A 16,534-nucleotide genomic window follows, 5' to 3' on the forward strand; every position below is an offset into this window, starting at 1 on the left:
TCGATCATTGAATCATTGAATTTACTGAATAAAACTTCAAAATTCACTATGTTGGCATAGAAGGAAGAGACAATGACATTTTCAGACCCACAAAAAATTTTCATAGATGCTCATACACATGAAACCAATAAGAAAAATGTTCTCACCTTGAACATTTTTTCTTTCATAAGTAAATTATAAATAAATTTTGATGAAACATATATAAAATCTTTAAAATTGTTTATGAATATAATATATTATGTATGTATAATAATAAAATTTATGTATATAACTTGTTTGGTTCGGTTCGGTTATTTCTTCGATTTTTTCTGAACAAAATCATAACCAAACTAAATACTATCGGTTTTTAACAATATAAAACCAAACCAAACCAAAACCCAAAGTAAATCGGTTCATTTAATCGGTTTGGTTTGATTTTTCGATTTGGATCGGTTTTTATCCAAACCATGAACACCCCTACTTTTAAGTTTTCATTTTTTCTACTCCTACTAGATCACTATATTATTATATCAAATGCATATATATACAAAAAAACTGCTCCGAAAATTCCAAACACGAATAACTAATCAATAACTATATATATATATAATACTTGGGCAGCCAACCTGCGGCTCCTTAGAAATGCATTATCATATTTATATTATTCCTTCTATGTGATGATGTGAGGGCGTTTAGTCTGTAATAATTTTGAGATGTTAAGTCTTTGAAATTTTTATGAAAGTTTATATCGTGTATGAGTGGGGTGTAAGAATTATAGGAGCATCCGTAACATATTTCCTTCATGTGAGTGTGAAAGTAGACTAGCTACTTTCAATGAGAATTGGGTTTATTCCCATAAATAATCATTAAAATTTGACTAGTACAAGGTTGTATTTGTGCTAGCCTAGCTGTTAGAACTTATGTCAACACATTAATTATTCTGTGTAAGTAGTGATACTTTATTTCTCTTAAATAGTTATAGTTGAAGTGTGAGACTATTAATTACAGACTGTGGCGTAAAGATTATTATTGTACTAAGTAAATTAAAATTCAATGCAGAACACACTTTCATTATGCATAATAGTCTGCCTTCACTAAATTGATCATTTCTACCGATAATAATTCCTACGAACTAAAGATTAGCCATTTAGATTTCTCCACTCATAAATAATGCATAGCTCTTTGAGTTAATAAATATATTTGTGACTGTTCCTCCCAATGCACATGCAAGTGTACGTGGTCTCCCAAGTAATATAGTTTCTTTAAAAATGATTTTTCATTCCCAAGGGACTTATGATCAACTTTTATTCACTAACTTAGTTCCACAATTCGACAAAAGTAACTTTTAAAATTTGAATGTTGGTAATTACTACTATGACTTATGCAATAAATAAAATAACTAATGTGAATGACTTCAATTTGATGTTTTAAGAAAGTCAGAGACAATTCCAGGACTGCGGCATGCGTTGGACTTCATTAATCGTATCTCAGGCAATGAACTAATTTAGTTTTTTAAGTTACTTGTTTACAGGGTTAATGATATGATTATGATCTCCCGACCTCTAATCGCCTACTCCAATTAGCTTTCTAACTACATCGTTGAGCGGGATAAACAATCCTAATTGGCGAGCATTTCTTTTTCATCTTATTTTATAACCAAGCTAGGTGTTCGTCCGGGCGTCACTCCTAAACACAAATCAACTCAACTTAATGGAAGATCAAGCTCTTTATATTCTTTGGTCTATCTAACTTAGCCTCTCCCAATTTTAAGACTTATTTCTATGGTAATTAAGCATGAAATACTAAAACAAGAACATAGAAGTAAGTTAAAAATAATAACCAAGAATTAATTCAAAAACATTCAATACTCAACAATCAATCCGTAGAGACAGGGGCAAAACAACGACATTTAGCCACTCATAATATTCAAAATCCGCAAAATAGCTTTGTTCATGCGATTTCCAAAATAAAATAGGGTTAGAGAATCGAAACCTATTACAAAGCTTGAATCCTTGCTCTTGCACACCAAAAAGTAGTCGACATTTTTTTGAGTTTAGGAAAAGTATTTCCAAATTTACCCCAAGAAGAATCCTAATTAAACCCAACTTTCACCAAAATGTTCGTCATGCCTTGGGGCGTCGCACCAAAGTCGCGCCTAGCAAGCTGGGGCACCGCACTGCCAATGCGCCAAAAAGGAGCCTCAGTCAAACTAGGCCTGGTGCGTCGCGCCCTTGTCCCACCAATGATGTTGGGGCGCCGCACCAGCTTTAGCTCCTGGCATGACTTGTCGTCTTCAATGCCTTTTCTTCCATGATTCAATCGCTTCTCTTAGGAACCCTGCAAAATAGCTAATCATGTTTATTAGTCTGGAATCATCGCAATCCTAAGTCAAACATATTAGTTATATTAGTGAATGTCCTTAAACTTACGTTAAAAGATGGGTAATTTGTAGTAATTGGTCATATAATTATGCCCAAGATCACCACCTCACACATAAACATTTGTTAGTCCTCGAACAAACTCTATCTTATCAAATCACACTCTTAACCTTTGGACTTCTCACCTTGCTTTATAATCGAACAAACATATTTAATCATGATCTTGTGGCACACACTACATGCAATAATTCCCAATCTTCATTATAGTCTACCAATCAACATGCCACAGCCTCAATATTTGACTCTTCTTTAATAATTCTGGGCTAATGCAATATCATAGAGACACACCAAACAAGAGTATGCACCAAACATGTGACATGAATTCCCTCACTATTTTAAGTATAGTCTTTCTTTTGCACAAAACACTATTGTATTTCAATCATAAGACTCATTTTTGTAGAATTCACTCTCACACTCACGAATGAAGTTGTATCCTAACATACCATAAGCTTGCCCTTAGTGTACTCTAATTTTCACAAAGTGTTACTCATCGAATCAAGAAGACTTTCATTCGGTTGTAATGTTGGCTTGAGGTAAGGGAGGATACATTTGGGTAAAATCAGTGACCCATCTTCCCTAATGCACATATTTTGATTTTTCTTGCTAACATTCACCACTTTATGCATACTTTCCCAATTATACTTTAAACTTTGCCCTCTCTTTTCCTTGAGCCCTTCTTTTCTACACACCCATTTTTTATTTTTTTATTTCACACTTAACAGTAGCCACCCTCAACTTATGAATTTTTTCACGAGTTAAGGTGCACATTGTCCTTGTAAGGACCAGCCACCTTCAACTTAGGCTTTTAATCTTAGTCGAAGTGCACAATGTCCGTGGGACCGGGGCCAATCACATATTTAGGAACTTATAGGGCATCATTCTTCTACCTCTTTTCTTTCTTTACCACAAAACCAAGCATTTCCACCCTATCCACTTTCACCATAGTTTTCACTCTTTCACCTTAACATCGTGCATTAAGGATTGTTGTGGGATCAAAACTAATGGTATCAATAAAAGGGATTCGGCTCAATTAAGTAGGTTCGAATAAAATCAAGGCTAAAAGGCTCAATGGGGCTATACTAGGGATATTTTATTTGGAGGCACACAAAAAGATTTCAACTTAGCTATTCAAAGAAATGCCTCAATCATATTCCATAAATCACACAAGTTATGCATTAGGCACACTTGGGAAAATTCGAGATGTTATTCAATGCAAAAACTAAGCAAGGACTCTCCACACATGGCATCACAACACACATAAGGACATAATCATTTGTAGCATGCTCATATAAATTGCATTACGGTGTTTCCACAAAATTAAGTCCATATTCTTTATTTTTCATTCAAAGTCGCGACAAAGAGATAATGTTTGTTTTCAAGGTCACCATCTTATTATTGCAAACAAAGTGTTACCACCCATGACATCTAGCCAACTATCAATTCAAGATTTTAAAGTACCCAAAAAGGTCAGTTTCATACTTCTCTACTCCTAGTGACTAATTTTCCCTTAAGACGGTCGTCATCCATCCATCATCGGGAACTTTCACTACTATAACGACTCAAAGACTCAACAATAATAAGTTAACTATTCCTAGTCGGTTTAATGGGACTATCCTCAAGAAAAGAACCGAAAACAAAAGTTGAGGAACCCTCCTAAAAAATAAAAAAACTCGATAAAGAAGTAGACTATATACAATGAAGTTCAACTTCCACCCCATACTTAAACCAAACATTGCCCCAGTGTGCAAAGTAAAAAAATGAAAAGGTAAAAGAGAACTCCCTGAAGGCCTCTAGATCACGTGCTTCAATTTAGCAGATTGTCACATTGGTGGCAAAATCTACAATTATTGAGGCTACATCACCATCTTCATCTCCCGCATCGGTATCATCATCTCTGAGGCGAACATCATCCGACATATCCTCATCCGAGCCATCCTCCACATCAGTAGTGACATCATCATCATCAATGGGTTCTTGAAAAGTTAGGCCCATCCGACACATGTACATCGAGCTATCCGTCAAAGGTTACTCCGCTAGTTGCGCCATCTCGTCCTCAGTCACCGGACGACCACCAATCCGCAGTTGTAGCTCAACCATTCCAAACATGTAACCCATCTAGCTGTCATCCTGGGCTTGCCTATCAGCAGCAGTCAAGACTTGCCCTTGGGACTGATGGTGCGCTTTAGTTCTTCTGACATCAACCAGGCAGCATACTAAATGAGGGGCACGGGGGGACACACATCATGAACTTCTTCTTTAATTTCTAGGGCACAAAGGCACCTAGTAATGAGGCTTCCATAACATAAACGCCATCTCTTATTTGTCCAAAATTTCAACATATTCTGCCTCAAAATAGCTCTGACATTTTTTGGCAGCCCCTTCATCAGTTGGTATACTAGCACAACTCTCTCGCTAGTGACCTCGGTCGTATGCTTGCATGGTAGTAAAGTGCTACACACAATTTTCAATCAAATACGCGCCTCCAAATTCAAGTGGCCATAATGGAGCGTCGACTGACGATCCGTGTCTCTAACTCTATCCCACCGCGCTACAGATTTCACCCCACACAGAGTATGCCTAATATCACGATAAAGTGTTCTTTCAATGATGGCTTTATCACAATTGGGGGCACCCAAAAACTCATTCAAAGATTCCATAGTAAATCACACACGACTATTCCTAATTAGAACTTGGGCCCACCTAACATGATGTGTATTCCAATTCGCATAGAATTCTCGTACTAAGCTCAAATTGACTCACCTTGATCCACAAAGATATAATGGAGACCCAAATCATGGACTCGGGCGTGAATGTGAGGGAAGTCTTCTAGCAATTGTCCCTCATCGACATACTCGTCACCCAGGTACTTCGATTCTTGTTGGCAGTCATACCAGTCTTGTCCATAGTGAATTACAGCTTGTTTGCCATATATTTTAGGTGGTAAGTTGGTGGGTTCTCGACTAGAACTGCTGCCAGCCGCTCCTTTCCTACTTTGCTTAGTACCATAGCCACTAGCAACATTTTTACCTTTGGGAGCCATTTTCACATGGAAGAAAAAGAGAGAAGAAAAGAAATTTGGGGAACAGAAGGTCGGTGGGGGGTCGGATAGGCAATGAGGGGGTGGATTTTGATGCGTTTTCAAACTGTTTTGAAATTAGTGGGTTTTAGTGGTTTGGATTGGAGGCAAAGGTAAGGGGATAAATAGAGAAGAAAAAAGGTCGGGAATTTAGAGAGAATTGGAGAGAAGGGGTCGGTTTAGAGAGAGAAATAGAGATAAAGAGAGTTAATTTTAGGTTGGTGAAAGATTTAAGGTGGGTTTTGGGGGTGGATCCCATGGGAAAGGAAAAACATTACCAAATTTGAACTTTTGGGCGGGCATGGTGTGTTGGTGGCGTGGTGCGCTGCCATTGCTCCCGAAATGGGCCTATGTACTCTAGGCCTTGGCGCGGCGCACCCAGTCTGCGCTTGATTAGGTGGCTCGATGCACCTTGTATGTGTTTTTTTGTGGCCTGGCGCGATGGTGGCTCGTTGCGCTGCCAGTGTGCCAAAAATGGGCCTCAGTACTTTAGCCTCTGGTGTGGCGCGCCTGGTATGCATCCAAACTCATTTTCCGACACCGTTGGTTCTCTTTTCTTGTGGTTTCTACTCCAATAACATGCGCATAAACCAAACAACGTAACATAATAATGGTGCGTTGCCTCTCACCCAATGCCTCAGTTTTGGTCGTGGCACGACTCTTCTTTTTGTATTTTCTTTCTATTTCCTAGCTATTACAAAGAAATCACACTTGACCAAAGTCCTAAAATAACAAACTAAAAACAAGAACTCTACACCTAGAAATTTGAAACTAAGATAAAATTTCAAAATTAAGCAAAACTACTAACTATTACATATCATTCACGGGTTGCCTCCCGTGGAGCACCTGGTTTAACGTCACTACTCGACTCAGCTCAATCATTCAGCTCAAGAGCCTCCCGATCATGATCCGAATCTTCACCGAAGTAGTACTTCACCCTTTGCCCATTCACCAAGAACTACGGGGCATTTTACCTTTAAGTTCCACTACACCATGTTGTCATTCTCACAACCTCGAAGGGACCACTCCGTTTCAATCTTAGTTTTCCAGGGAATAACTTAAGTTTTGAGTTAAAGAGTAGTACATTTTCTCCCAGAGTGAAAGTGCGAGGAACTATGTGCTTGTCATGCCACCTTTTCATCTTTTCTTTGTAGAGCTTGGCATTTTCGTACGCATGGAGCCTAAACTCCTCAAGTTCATGCAAGTACCCCACTCGCTTCCTACCTGGCAGCTCGGGGTCCATATTTAGCTTCTTAATTACCTAATATTCTTGGTGCTCTAATTCTGCCGGAAGATGACATGTCTTTCCAAACACCATGTGATAGGGAGACGTCCCTATAAGTGTTTTATATGTAGTTCTATACGCCCACATCGCATCATCAAGATGCTCGGACCAATCTTTTCTTTGCGCATTCTCTGTCTTTTGCAAGATCTTCTTTACCTCTCTGTTCGAAACTTCTACTTGACCACTTGTTTGAGGATGATAAGCTGTAGCAAATTTATGCCGAATACCATACTTAGCAAGAAGATTCTTCACTAGATGGTTAATGAAATGCTTACCTCCATCACTTATGATTTCCCTTGGAGTGCCAAAAAACAAATGAAAATGTGCTTATTGATGAATTTAATCACCACTCTTCAATCATTCGAGGGAAGAGATACCGCCTCAACCCATTTAGACACATAATCAACCGCCACCAGAATATATTGGTTTCCACTAGATGGTCAGAAGGGACCCATGAAGTCAATACCCAACACATAAAAAAATTCCACCTCAAGAATGTTACTTAGTGGCATCTCATGTCTTCTCGATATAGTACCCAACCTTTGGCATTGATTACATCCCTTTAGATAAGCAATAGAATCTTTAAATAAAGAGGGCCAAAAGAAACCAGATTGTAGTACCTTATGAGTCGTGCGCTCTCTTCCATTGTGTCCTCCATATGGGTTGGCATGAAAACTTTCAAGTACTTTCTTTACCTCATATTCCATAATGCATCTTCTTACCACCTGATCCACTCCTTGCTTGAACAAGAATGGTTCATCCCAGATGTAGAACTTAGCATCATGAATTAAAATTTTCTTTTGTTGGGTGGTTGCATCTAGAGGGTACTCTCCACTTACTATCAAATTCACTATATCAGCATACCATGACACTCGAGAGATATCTAGTGCCATTAACCGTTCATCCGAAAACTCTTCCCAAATTTGTTCCCCTTCATGTACATGGTAAAAATCTTCTAACCTGGACAAATGATCAACTATTTGATTCTCAATACCCTTTCTATCTTTGATCTCAAGGTCAAATTCTTGGAGAAGCAATATCCACTGAATTAACCTTGGTTTAGCATCCTTCTTGTTGATTAAGTACTTAATAGCTGCATGGTCAGTATAAACAATTACCTTTGTACCTATCAAATATGATTTGAACTTGTTGAAGGGGAACACTAGAGCCAACATCTTCTTCTCAGTCACTGTGTAATTAGCTTGAGCAGAATCAAGGGTCTTGCTCACATAATTGTTTTAATGGAACACTTTATCTTTTCTTTGTCCCAATATTGCCCCCCTGCTACGTCGCTTGCATCACACATGAGTTCAAATGGTAACTCCTAGTTAGGGGTAATCAAGATTGGAGCTCAATTAAGTTCCTCTTCAACATCTCAAAAGCCTTCAAACACATCTCATCAAACTCAAATTTCACCTCCTTCTCCAAAAGACTGCACATGGGTCTTGCAATCTTGCAAAAATCCTTGATGAATCTCCGGTAAAAACCTATTTGTCTAAGGAAACTTCACACCCTTTTACAGAGATAGGAGGGGGAAATTTTTCAATAACTTCCACCTTGGCTTTATCTACTCCTAGTCCAGACTTTGACACTTTATGACCCAATACTATGCCCTCTTGAACCAAGAAGTGACACTTCTCCCAGTTTAGCACTAAATCTGTGTCTTCACATCTAGCAAGTACTTGATCAAGATTTCGGAGACATATCTCAAAAGACTTCCCAAAGACTGAGAAATCATCCTTGAACACCTCTAAAAAGTCCTCCACCATATCATGAAAAATGGTCATCACGTACCTTTGAATAGTCGTCGACGCATTGCAAAGTCCAAATAGCATGTGTTTGAAAGCATATGTACTATAAGGACGAGTTAATGTGGTCTTTTCTAGATCTTCGGGCGCAACAAAAATACGATTATATCCGAAATACCCATCTAAGAAACAATAGTACTCCTGCTCTGCTAATCGGTCCAACATCTGATCAATGAAGGGGACATGATAGTGATCTTTTTGCGTGGCCTCATTTAGCTTTTGGTAATCCATACAAATTCTCTATCTGGTTACCGTTCTAGTGGGAGTTAACTCATTTTTTTCATTCTTCACCATTGTCATACCTCCCTTCTTTGGGACACACTGCACGAGACTTACCCAATTGCTATTAGAAATTGGGTACAAGATTCCAGTATCTAACCACTTTATTACTTCCTTTCTCACTAGTTCTTTCATCAAGGGATTCAGTCTACGTTGATGTTGTGCACTCGGTTTGTGATCCTCTTCCATATAGATTTTGTTCATACATAATGCCGGACTAATCCCATGAATATCTGTCATCTTCCAGCCAATAACTTTCTTTCTCCGCTTTAAAATTCTCAATGCCGCATCAACCTGTGTTTCAGACAATTCTGCAGAAAGTATTATAGGTAAGGTTTCATTAGTACCCAAATATGCATACCTTAGGTGAGCAGGCATATATTTCAATTCCAATTTCGGTGCTTCTTCAATTAAGGGTTTGGGCGAAGACCCCAATTCATGATCCAATGACTCTACTCTACCTCTGTATAATCCCATGGATGCCAAATTCAAACAAGACGTTATTTCTTTAGCTTTAATATCTCCATCTACGTCATGTCCCACTAAAATGCTTTCCAAGGGGTCCTCGGGTGCAATGAACTGTGATTCTACTGTGGGATCTACAACCGTAATACCAGATAACTCTTCATAGATAGAAGGCAATTTCAAGGCGCGATAGACATCAAATACTTCAACCTTATCGTGTGCCCTCTTAGTCAACTTCCTAGCTACTACATCAATCAATGCCCAAGCCCCATAGCCAAGAACAGACGCCTGAAAATGAATGAAACTTCAGGATCAGGCTCAAAGTTTAAGACCACAAAGTCCACAGGAAAGATAAACAAATCCACTTGTACCAACACATCCTCTACTACGCCATTTGGACTAGTGATGGACCTATCAACAAGTTGGAGAATGACAGTGGTTTGTTTTGGACTCCAACCCAAGTTTCTTATATAATGATGCTGGCAAAAGATTAATGCTCGCACTCAAATCACATAACCCCCGGGTATGAACACTTTGCCCAATTGTAATTTGCACTATGAAACCACCCAGATCCTTCAACTTCTTGGGTAGCCTATTCTGAATTCTAGAGTTTCACTCCTCAGTAAGTGCCACTATTTCATACTCCGTGAGTCTCCTCTTGTTTGCCAGTATCTCCTTCACATACTTGACATACTTTGGAATTCCCTGCAAAATGTAAACCAAAGGCAGGTTAATGTGAACCTTCTTAATGAGAGAGAGAAACTTACTGAAGCATTTGTCTTCATTCTTCTTTCTAAACTTTTGTGGAAACGGAGGGGGTGGTTTCATTTAAGGAACATTCTTCTCAACATTGGAGTTCTTTACCACCTTTTCTTGTTTCTTTTCTTGATTAACTACCTCAGTATCTCTCTTCTTTGGAGCTAGTTCCTTTAGTTGTAACCCACTTCTTGTACTTACAACATTCAATTTCTTAGGGTTGAGTTCAGTGTCACTGGGAAAACCTCCTTGAGGACGCAAGTTTAGTGAATTACCTACTTGTGCAACTTGTTTTTCCAGACTCATTCGGGAAATTTGGATGTTCCTTATGTTCTCATCCTTCCTATCTATCCTAGCATTTATCTTCGTACCAATTTCTGCCATTAACTTTTGGAGTAACTCCTCATTAGTCATCCCCCTTTTAGTGCACTCGGATTTACGCCGGGGCTAGGATTTTGATATTGCTTCAACATGACTTGTGATCGGTATTGGTTAGACCCTTGCGCTTGGTTTTGGTTTTGGTTTCCACCCCTTGAGAAGTTAGGATGGTTTCTCCAACTAGAGTTATAAGTATTGCAAAAACATTTTTGACCTCCATCTCTTTGCACATATCCCACATAGTTTATGGAATTCGAATTTGCCTCACAAAGTACAGTTTCATGTGCTTCACTACCACATACTCTGCACCAACTTGCTGCCTGATGTCTAGCATTCACCGGTGCCTGATTTAGTGCAATTTTTAAAACTTCATGGTTATGTTGTGGCTTATTGCATCTAGTTTCACATTTATTGCAATAGATTAATCTACATCTAAAATTCCTGCCGCCCTATGTGTTGTGGTCCTTTAAATTTCCCCTTCATAAACGGGGTTTCCTTCTAAGAGTCTATCTAGGAGGTCGAATAGCTCCTCATGGGTTTTTGCTAACGCTTGTCTACCTGCTGCACTATTAAGAAATACTCGTGCATTATAATCTAGACCGTCAAAGAAAGTGTGAGCGAGTACCTCATTAGCTTGGTAGTGATGCGGACAAGCATTCAACAATTGTTTGAATCGAGCCCATGCTTGGTACATATCCTCCCCATTTTTCTGTTTGAAGCTCAATATTTCACTCCTCAACCGTGCAGTTTTACCTGATGCAAAGAATCGACTCAAGAACTACTTTGCTAGATAATCCCATGTAGTGATGGAATTTGGTGTCTCTGAATGTAACCACTGTTTAACGGCTCCCAATAATGAGATTGAAAACAATGTCAACCTCACATTGTCCGACGAAACGCCCTTCAGGATGTATGTATCACTTATCTCCAAAAAGTTCTGAATGTGGATTTGAGGATCCTCATGAGGGAGACTGGTGAATTGTCCCATCGAGTGGATAAGCTGCACCATATTCTGTTTTAGCTCAAATCGCCCCCCTCCCTGGTGGTGGTTTTCGTATAATGGACGCCACATTGGTTGTGAGTGGAACTGCCATTTCAAGAACTAGTCTTGCTGGTATAATTGGGGGTACCTCTGGTTCTTGGTTATTCATGTTTTCCACTCAGTCACCCTCAATATTTTTCGAGAATCCCAACCCCAATTCTTGCTGACGTCCTTGATTCACCATCTTTCTACGTAGGTTCGTCGTTTGGTTCGACAAGATCACTCTTCCGAGCCAGACTTGAGAATCAAGTGTCTGCACTACACAAGAGCTAAGATCAAGTTATTAACACTTTAACAATCTAATTGTAGACATAAGAAAATCAAATATAAACCAATTTCTAAGTCCGCGCTAGCGGCGCCAAAAACTTGTTACTCTCAATTGCACACGCAAGTATACGTAATCACGCAAGTAATATAGTTTCTTTAGAAATGAGTTTTTGTTCCCAAGGAACTTATGACCAACTTATATTCACTAAATTAATTCCACAATTCGACAATAGTAACTTTTAAAAGAGTTTGAATGTTGGTAATTACTACTACGACTTATGCAATAAATAAAATCTAATGCTAACAACTTTAATTTGATGTTTTAAGCAAGTAAGAGACAATGTCAAATCTGCAACATGCATTGGACTTCATGTATCGTATCTCAGGCAATGAACTAATTTAGGTTATCAAATTACTGATTTACAGGGTTAATGATATGATTATGGTCTCCCGACCTCTAATCGCCTACCCCAATTAGCTGTCTAACTACATCATTGAGCGGGGATAGACTATCCTAATTGGCAAGCATTTATTTTTCATCCTGTTTTATAATCAAGCTAGGTGTTCGTCCAAGCATCACTCCTTAACACAAATCAACTCAACTTAATGGAAGATCAAGCTCTCTATATTCTTTGGTCTATCTACCTTAGCCTCTCCCAATTTTAAGAGTAGACAAGAAATTTATTTCTATGGTGATCAAGCATGACATACTAAAAGAAGAACATAGAAGTAACTTAAAAACGATAACCAAGAATTAATTCAAAAACCTTTAATACTCAACAATCAATCTGTAGCTACAACCCTAGAACAAGGGTGTTTAGCCACTCATAATATTCGAAAACCGTAAAATAGGTTTGTTCTTGCGATTTCCAAATTAAAATAGAGTTAGAGAATCAAAACCTATTACAAAACTTGAATCCTTGCTCTTGCACACCAAAAAGTAGTCGACATTTTACAAAATAAACCTAGGGTCCTATTTATAGAGTTTAGGAAAAGTATTTCCAAACTTAGCCTAAGAAGAGTCCTAATTAAACGCAACTTTAGCCAAAACGTCCGCTATGCCTTACGGGGCGCGCCAACGTCGCGCCTGGAAGGCTAGGGCACCGCGCTACTAGTGTACAAAAAAAGAGCCTCAGTCTAACTGGGCCTGGTGCGTCGCACCCTTGTCGGGCAAGTGATGCTGGGGCGCCGTGCCAGCTTTAGCAGCTGGCGTCACTTGTCGTCTTCAATGCCTTTTCTTCCATGATTCAATCACTTCTCTTAGGAATCCTACAAAATAGCTAATCATGTAAATTAGTATGCAATCATCGCAATCCTAAGTCAAACATGTTAGTTAGATTAGTGAAAGCCTTAAACTTACATTAAAAGATGGGTAATTTGTAGTAATTGTACATATAAATATACTCAAGATCAGTGACTTAAATAAATATGAAAAAAGACATAATTTCTTAGGGTATATATGCAGAAGTAGTGTTTGTTTTACAGTTGTATATTGCAAAAGACATAATTTCTTAAATACAAAAAAATCCCTTACTAATAGTTATCAGTTCGTTTAGTTTGATGATATTCGTTAGTCATGGAGTCAAAAAAATAATACGCTTGCTTAATTGAACAAAATAGGTCAAAGGTGCTTAGTCGAATATCACAGTCAAAATTAAAATAACGTGATAACTTAGGGACTAAAAATGTCATTTCCCCTCATATATATTATGAATACACTTGTTTAATATATCGTCTTTATTCTAATAAAAAGTTACCACTAGTCATTATAATTTGTTATGAACATCAACTCTATTCTAGTTCTAGTATTAGCATGAAAAAAGAAGGAAAAAGGTCTTGATATACACCTCAACTTTGCAATTAAGAACTGATATATTGCTCGTTACAAAGTTATTCACATATACCCTTACTGTTACAAAAGTGACTCATATATATTCCTACAAGGTAAGGAAGGGATCGTGAATATGATTTCCTTGCTAGAGTTGTGGATTTGAATCCACTATCAACAAAAAGTTTCTGTTTTAAAAAAAAAAAAGGAATTCTAGAATCCTAAACTCTCAATCTTTTAGAACTCCCAAATGCCTAATCTTGGCTCCACCTCTACCATTGAACTCTTTTCCTCATCTCACATTACCTTCAACTATATTACTAAAATTGGGAAGCTCCTAACCTCAAAGTTAGATTACCATTTTGCTCCTAAAATAAAATACAATTTAATTAAAATATCTAATTAATTAAACGGTAAATAATAATAACTATTTTAAAAGCCTTTTCCATTCAAGAATAACATTAATTCTCTACATCACCAATTAATCATTATTGCCAGAATGTGGAGAAGATAGAAAGTTGGAAAAAGTAATTTAATGTAGACCAAATTCATTGGATTATATAAATCAAATAAACATAATTCTTTGACAATTACCAAGAATTATTAATAAATGTTTGCATTTTCAATAGTCACTACTATACGGAATTAAAAATTGAATATGAAGGGTTAATTCCCACTATTATGTAGGAATTAGTTTCAATGTTGAATTTAAAAGGTCATTATATAATACTATTTAAGAACCAACTTATAAAGATGGATGCTAATCACGTTAGATTGGATGAAGAAAATTGCACAATTTAACATGAGAAGAAAAGAGAGTTGGAAGAGGGATAACAAAAAAATGTTGGAAGCTGCTAATCAAGAAGATGAAACAAAGCAGTGGAAAAAAAAAGTAGATTGAATACAGGTCATGTAGAAGAACAATCTTTATGTTAATATGTTTGACGCCAACAATAAGAAAGTTGGAGTATTTGTTATTTATTCATCTGAACGCGGGAACTTGCTTTACAATATATATCCTCAACTCCTCACACTTGTCTTTTTTTTCCCATTACAAGATTTTTATATTTTATAATTCATTTGTTTCTGATTTTCATCAACTCGGTATAATTGCAAACTTTAAATTTGGTTATCATCGTGAGCCTTTGTAACAGTAAATATGAACTCACATTTGTCTTTTAATATTTTGAATTTCCGTCAGTGAATTTTTTAAAATTCTTTTTGGGTATTATTTGCCCTTAAATTGCAAAAGGTTTGTTTAAAGATACCAATGTAATCGGACATTTTTGTCAACACAATACTTTAATGAATGAGTAATAATATTCTCTTTTCTTTTTTTGAGTAAAGAATGATAATATTCATCTATAAGAAAATTCAACAATCTTGTTGAATACTTGCAAACCATAAATATACAAAATAGAAGTTTGTATCATAGACGATGACTTGCTTTATGGGTTGCACAAAGCTTTTTATTGGTCATTAATGAGTTAAATATATAGTACTAGATCTGACTGTACCTCAATCTCGGAACCAATTCGAGAAGCCATACTAAAATTCTTCTATATTTAAATAAAACTTAGATCCATTCATGGTCTATATAAAAGAGAAGTTAGTTATCCGGCATAGATATAATTTTTTAGCCGGACATAGTCACGGCTTAACTCAGAAATAAAAACTTGAAAATAAAAGGAAGTACCTTGTAGCAAACAGTACACTTTACTATTCCTCGGGCCAAAGTCCGGTAAGGTTACAATACTTGAAAATATATTACAAGTGGGGAGAGAGAAAGAAAGAAAGAAAGAAGGAAAGAGGGTTTCTAAAACCTGCTCTTCTTTAAAGAAAAACAAACCTATTTATAGAAAAAGGAAAGCATCTATGTACAGGATACTGGGCCCCTATCTGGGTCCTGGTAACAGTGTATTTACTGTTGGTGAACAATGTTGCTACAGTAGTGCGGGCCCGCTACCGACGCGCCTAAGCTTTACACTTTGTCTTTTAATTTTGCCAAAAAATCTTCGACTTTCTTCAGTGCATCCACTGGACTTTCTTCTTCATATTGTTGGGCTTCGTGCATATCTTCACTTGTTTCACTACGCATTGAAGAATCTGATTTTGCGTAATGACTTATATTTAGAAGAATCTTCTTCTTGACTTCTTCTAGATATCTCATAATCATTTCATTTTGCTCTCCTTCATCATGATTAGAAATTTTTCTAGCCATATGTTTTACGGAGGTCGAGTCATCAGTCATGATTCATTTATTAGGAATTGATTTATAATCGTGTACGGTTTTCGTAATTAGATCCAACAGTTCTTGTCCGTATATGGACTTTGTTTGAGGATCTTTCTTCATCAACTTGTCCCAAAAATTATTATAATAAGTTCTGTATAGGCAAGAGATTTGTTCCTCAGTAAAATCTACTTTCGGAACCCATTTATGAATCCATGGAACAGAAAATTCTATAAAAAAGTATATCTGTTCAATTCGTTGAAAATAACAAATATCTTCTTGATGATATAATTTGTTGAGATCTGGGGAAACTTTGACCCATTCTTTGTATAACTTGTGAAATGGTTCGGGCAATATTTTTATTGTTGGCCCGTGGTATGACCACCAGTTTAAAAACCAATTTGGTATAGGATTCGCAAATATCTTGGCACATACTTTTATAAACCAAGTATGTTTATGCCTCTCATTGTTATAACAGAGAACTTTATTAAATGCCTGAATATAATCCCAATAGGTAAAGCTTACCATGACTTTGTTTAGACTGAATTGTCTTTCAGTCATTGAGGAAATACCCCAATCTTCAATATGAATGATGTGTTTTATAATCATTTTAGAGAAGTTATAAACATTCTCACTTGTATTATATCCTGAAAAATGTTGAAATTCAACACCTGTGCTTATTAGCAGAGTCTCATAATATTTC

At 37.1% G+C, this 16,534-nt stretch overlaps 1 protein-coding gene and 1 non-coding gene across 2 annotated transcripts; one reads left to right on the forward strand and one right to left on the reverse strand.

Annotated features, from left to right (window-relative positions):
- Nucleotides 1–6,367: 6,367 nt before the first annotated feature.
- Nucleotides 6,368–10,470, reverse strand: LOC125845836 (uncharacterized). Its single transcript, XM_049525348.1, has 6 exons — nt 10,228–10,470; nt 9,961–10,035; nt 8,839–9,618; nt 8,299–8,751; nt 7,399–7,998; nt 6,368–6,451 (listed from the first exon to the last, which is right to left on the reverse strand). Exons 1-6 carry the CDS (start codon nt 10,468–10,470, stop codon nt 6,368–6,370), a joined length of 2,235 nt encoding a protein of 744 aa, XP_049381305.1.
- Nucleotides 10,471–11,099: 629 nt separating this feature from the next.
- Nucleotides 11,100–11,206, forward strand: LOC125846166 (small nucleolar RNA R71). Its single transcript, XR_007444325.1, has one exon. It is a non-coding gene; the product is annotated as a small nucleolar RNA R71 (small nucleolar RNA).
- Nucleotides 11,207–16,534: the final 5,328 nt, after the last annotated feature.

Source organism: Solanum stenotomum, chromosome 11 (genome assembly GCF_019186545.1).
Source record: "Solanum stenotomum isolate F172 chromosome 11, ASM1918654v1, whole genome shotgun sequence".
Taxonomy (NCBI): Eukaryota; Viridiplantae; Streptophyta; class Magnoliopsida; order Solanales; family Solanaceae; genus Solanum; species Solanum stenotomum.